The sequence below is a fragment of the Protobothrops mucrosquamatus genome, unplaced genomic scaffold (assembly GCF_001527695.2).
Source record: "Protobothrops mucrosquamatus isolate PMUCROS unplaced genomic scaffold, P.Mucros_1.0 scaffold149, whole genome shotgun sequence".
In the NCBI taxonomy this organism is placed as follows: Eukaryota; Metazoa; Chordata; class Lepidosauria; order Squamata; family Viperidae; genus Protobothrops; species Protobothrops mucrosquamatus.
In genome coordinates, this window is record NW_015386514.1 from 434431 (window position 1) to 440041 (window position 5611).

The following is a 5611-nucleotide window of genomic DNA, read 5'->3' on the forward strand; positions in this document are numbered from 1 at the left end:
TAGTTAAGATTTATAATAGCCTAATAAAAAAGAAAAGAAAAAAACCAAACTCGACTTCTTTGTGATATCACAACGCGGGTATGAAAGGACGGAGCCAACGAGAACCCACCACTTTCTTCAAAAGGATGAATATCGTTTCGCACCCCTGGCTGGGAACTCCTGGTATAGTCTCTCCTGCAAGAGCAGGGAGTTGGACTAGATGACCTCCAAGGTCCCTTCCAACTGTTATTCTATGTAATTCTATTCTATGTTGGATTGTGAGGCTGGATCGCGCCAAGGCTCCAATTTCGTCCTGCAGGGGTCCCCAACCTTGGCAACTTTAAGACTTGTGGACTTTAACTCCCAGAATTCCTCAGCCAGCCACAAGTCTTAAAGTTGACAAGATTGGAGACCCCCCTGCCTTAGAGTGATTGAGAAAACTAGCCAGAGGAAGAGGAGCAGGAGGAAGGGCGAGCGCCATGCTGACTGCGGGCAAGGAGGACTTCCAGAGACTTAAAGACCATGCAGAAAGGCGGCCATTTTGGAGAAGGGCAGGGAACGAGCCACCGGCTCGCAGCCGCGCCGAGGCGTGGCCGCCGGTCTTCCCGGCGTCCAACCCAGGGAGGAAAACAAAAGGGAGGCGAACGGCTGCGGCGAAGGATTCGCGTCTTCTTCAACGGAGCAGGTTTGCCGTTCTCCGCCGCACCCATGGGGAACCCAGCGACCTGCCGGCGCTTCGTCTCAATACTGCTGCTGCTGGAGCTGCTGCTCCTTCCGGCCAACGGGGAGTCGCAGGGAGAAGCCGAGCGAGCCACGCTGCTGAGCCCCTTCTTCGGCACCAAGTCCCGCTATGAAGAGCTGCACCCGTACCTTCTCCGGGACCCATTCTCGCTCGGGCCGGCGCTCTCGGGCTTTCCGCTGCCGCCGGCCTCCTGCACCCCGCTTCAGTTGAGCGCCGTCGTGCGCCACGGCACGCGCTTCCCCACCCGCAAGCAGATCGAGAAGCTGGCGCGCCTGCACGGCCTCCTACGGGGCGACGGCAAGCGCTGCTCAGTAGCGGAGCGCCTGGCGCGATGGGAGATGTGGTACCAGCCGGACATGGACGGGAAGCTGGCCCCCAAAGGGGAGCGCGACATGAGGATGCTGGCCAAGCGCCTCGTCGCCCGCTTCCCCAGCCTCCTGGCCCCCGGTCGGCGCCTGGCTTTTACCAGCAGCTCCAAGCACCGTTGCGTGGATAGCAGCGGGGCCTTCCGCGCAGGACTCCGCGAGGCGCTTTACGGGCAGCTGAGCGACGGCGAGAAAAACGGTAAGTCCGCTCCCTCGAGCTTCCCTCTTCCAGGTCAGAAAAAAAAGAAAACCCCAGCTTTCCTCCCCCTTAACTTGCACGTTATTTCATAAAATACTTTTCCTCCCTCTTTTACATTGCGAATTGCTTCATAAAGCGCTCCCCGCCCCTTTAAAATTGAATGTTTATGGTCCATCATTGTTTCCAGTACTGATACTTTTTCTGCACGTATCAAACTTTTATTTTCCTTGAAGTTATAATTCAGCCCCGCCGCGGGGGGGGGAGGTGGAACTACAATACTGTAGTTCTTAAAAATACCATAGACTTGAAAAGATGATTTTTCCAGAAGCTGGAGTACAGGCTGGAGATGGGGGGCTTTTGGCTTTTCTGGTATGCAGATCATTCAGCCAGCCTGGAAGAAGGAGTATGGATAATGGAGCAGGTAGAAAAAGGTTATCAATCAACCAGACTAGAACTGGAAGGGACCTTGGAGGTCTTCTAGTCCAACCCTATATCATTTCAGACAAGTGACTATCCAGTCACTTCTTAAAAACCTCCAGTGATGAAGCACCTACACCTTCTGAGAGCAAGCTGTTCCACTGATTAATTGTCCTCACTGTTAGGAAGTTTCTCCTTAGTTCCAGGTTGCTTCTCTCTTTGATTAGTTTCCATCCATTGTTTCATGTCCTGCCCTCAGGTGCTTTGGTAAATAAGTTACTCCCTCCTCTTTGTGGCAACCTCTCAAATACTGGAATGCTGCTATCATATCACCCCTAGTCCTTCTTTTCTCTAGACTAGCCAAACCCAAATCCTGCAACCATTCTTCATATGTTTTAGTCTCCAGGCCTTTAATGTTTTAAATACTCCTTGATCCCCAAAGTCCCTTCATCTGGAAGTAATTGCATTCAGTAAACAGGTATAGATTTGCAGTTCCTGGGGTTCAGGATTCATTGGAGGTCCCTCCTTTCCCCAGTGGGCTTTGCTAGTGTCATTTTAGTGTGTATGTGGGGGGGAAAGACCAAGATAGAAATAACTGAACAGCTATTGGGCAAGATAGTAATTATTGTTTACACTGCTCTTCTGATTGTAATTAAAAGCATTGTTACTCCTTGGTTGCTGAGCAATTTCCATAACATTTCAATTCTGACTGGATTTCGCAAGCAAATCAAAAGATAGCCCTTTACTTTTCAATCACTTGAATTATCATTTAGGGAAGTGACAGGCTGGCTCAACAGAGACTTACTGAATTTGTGTATGGCAGGGCAGCCACATCGAAAGAGGTGTTTTGGCACAGGGGTCCCCAACCCCTGGTCCGTGGGCCAGCAACCGGTCCGCACAAACAAGGAAAACCCCATCCATAGAATGCAGGCAGCACCCAAAACAATGCCCCCTTTGGTCTGTGGAAAAGCCTTTCTCCATGTAACCGGTCCCTGGTGCCCAAAAGGTTGGGAACTGTTCTGTCCCCGTCTCACACACGCACCCAAACAGCCAGCCGAGGGTTAAATAAACTTGAGTTTGTGAGGTGCGGTGACTATTCCTTGAACCGTCGTTGAGGTATCGACGGACGGTTCTTGAAAAATGAGGCTATTGTGTCTGTTTTTATGTGTGTCAAACTTATCAGGTCAAACATTAATTTAGGTGTCGTTTATCGCGTTGTGTCCAAAGGTGCAAAGTGATTCGCCAGAGATTTAGCTTTGTCCGTCACAGAGTTCGAATGGCCACCACACTCTCTTTTATAGCCTGTGGGGTGGGGTCCAGTGACTCAGCTTAATCTCTGGCATGCCTCCTTTTCTGCTGCGCACGCTTGTCTCGCCTACGCTGGCGTGGGTCCAGCCACAACGTATCTTCGTCACTATCCGACGGCTCGGAAACACCTGGCTCCTGGCCAATCTCTTCTCCGTCGGGAGACACCTGAGGCATTGCCAGAGAGGAGGGTCCTGGAGAGAGAGGTCTGGTCATCTCCTCTCCTTCATATTCGGAGCCTTCTTCCTCCGATAAGATGGGCTCACAGGACGGAACCACAACAGGAACCTCTGTTTTGGCATGCTGCACTCCAGCTTCTATATCGGTGTCAAACTGCCGGCCCGTGGGCCAGATGCGTCACATGGAAGCCGCGCCCACCCCATTGCCGGCAATGGCAAAACCAGCCCGATACATTGTGCAATGTCACGTGACATCGGAGGTTTGACATGCCTGTTCTAGATACTGGAATTTCAGTCACTAAGTAATGTCATCATTAAAAACAAGACGTCACATGATTGCTTTAAGACCATAATCCTGGCTATCCCTGTTACAGTTATTAATAAAAAAAATCGTGGATTTTTAAGCGAGCATCCAAGCCAACCCATTCTGGGCTGGGTACCTCCCAGCCCTAACCCTCAGTAAGATAAAGGGCTGACTTCAACTGCCCTCACCTGCCTACCTCTTTATCTTTGTCCTCGCTCACCTTCACCTTTTTTGTTTTTGTTTATTTGTTCCTGCTGATGATGAGACATGCCTGGTTTGGTTACGGGGCCAGGCTGGGTTTCAGCTGCACAGGATTGGGTCAGAGAGCTGAAAGCAGTTCCTCGGTGACAGCATGCGAAAATGGTGTCAAAAAGCTGGAGCGCAGCATACCAAAACACGTCTTTGGATGTGGTTGCCCTGCCACACACAAGTTCAATAAGTCTCTGTTGAGCCAGCCTATCACTGCCCTAATTCTTTATCTCCTGATGTCAGGAGAAAACATTTTCAATCAGTCCTAATCCATTTTTAAAGGAACTTTCATCTCCTATGTGTACCTTCTGTTTTCAAACTTGACTTGTACCATTCAATCAGTTGGGCTTAAACAAACTTCAGCACCCATTCATTTTTTTCATCACTTCATTCACCGTGATGGTTTGCCCGGAAGTCAAGAAAGCAGAGCATAACAGGCAAGAGAAGCATTTTGGAGATTAACTCTTGCCCTGTCAAAATCAACTTGGCCTCCAACAAGGTAGTCCTTGGCTTACAACCACAATTGAGCTGAACATTTCTGTTGCTAAGCGAGACACTTGCCAAATGAGTTTTGTCCCATTTTAAGATCTTTAATGCCACGGTTTTTAAGTTAGTAACATGGTTGTTAAGTGACTCTGGCTTCTCTATTGACTTTGCTTATCAGAAGGTCGTAAATGGTGATCACATGACCCCAGGACACTGCAACCATCATAAATCTAAACCAGTTGCCAAGCATCTGAATTTTGATCACATGACAGTGCGCATGCTGCAATATTCATAAGTGTGAAAAATGGTCGTAAGTCACTTTTTCAGTGCCGTTGTAACTTTAAATGGTCGCTAAACAAACTAAGTTGAGGACTACCTCTTAAGTTAATGTGGTGAATATGCTATTAACTTAGGAACCACTGAATTAGTTCTTTTGTATTTACAGTATACTGCCTGCAGGCTATACATTGCTCTGTAGCTGCACAGTTTAAAAATATTATTCTAGTTAAATGCAGGCTCCATAATCCAAAGTATTCTTTCATAGAAACATTATCAACATTCTCATTTACAGCTATCTAGTGCTGAGAGAAAAAGTTAGATTAGATGGCTTTGTTTTGTTTGATGACCCTCAGATCCTCCACCTTTGACCATTGCTTTCCGAACACTTGTGGTATGATTTCTTGTAAAACAAACAAAACAGAAATCTGCAGTGTAGGTTCTGAAATAGCCAATATAATGCATAAACATGCCCTGAGTTCCCTTGAAAGCTTAGGGGAAGGGAGGAGAGAGAAAATTCTGGTTCCATTTATGATCCATTGGATCATCACCCCCTCACCATGACTATCAGGCACCCACAATATTAAATGCTATCTCCAGCCAGCAGAATGTTGATTTTTCTAACCTCCTTATGTTACACTTCATAGCTTTGGAAGCTGGGATGACAGTTGCAGCAAATGCCGGTGTGGTATAGTAGTTAAATGTTGACCTGGAACAGGGACTCTCAGATCTAGTCTACCCTCAGTTGTACAATCTCATGGGTGGCTTTGAGCTAGTAATTCTCTTGTGCCTCAATGCAGGTAGTCCTCAATTTATGACTGTATTTGAGTCTGGGATTACATGAACACATCCAATTTTACAACCTTTTTGCAACCTTTATTTTATCAACCTCTTTTTTGCCAGAAACCAGAAGTACCGTATTTTTCGCACCATAAGACGCACCTGACCATAAGACGCACATAGTTTTTAGACGAGGAAAACAAGAAAAAAAAATATTCTAAAGCAAATGGTGTACTAAAATATTTAATATTTCAACCATGTTAAGTGAACAGCAGTCAACGTGACATTAAGAATCATTATGACTGTCGACTTCCGGTGGCAGGCGATTTC

At 47.3% G+C, this 5611-nt stretch overlaps 1 protein-coding gene across 1 annotated transcript in view; it reads left to right on the top strand.

Moving 5' to 3' along the window:
• Positions 1–687: 687 nt before the first annotated feature.
• Positions 688–5611, top strand: part of MINPP1 (multiple inositol-polyphosphate phosphatase 1) — a 39836-nt gene continuing 34912 nt past the window's right edge. Inside the window, exon 1 of the mRNA XM_029283601.1 lies at positions 688–1285. Coding sequence (XP_029139434.1) covers positions 688–1285 — 598 coding nt within the window. The remainder of the gene's footprint in view (positions 1286–5611) is intronic.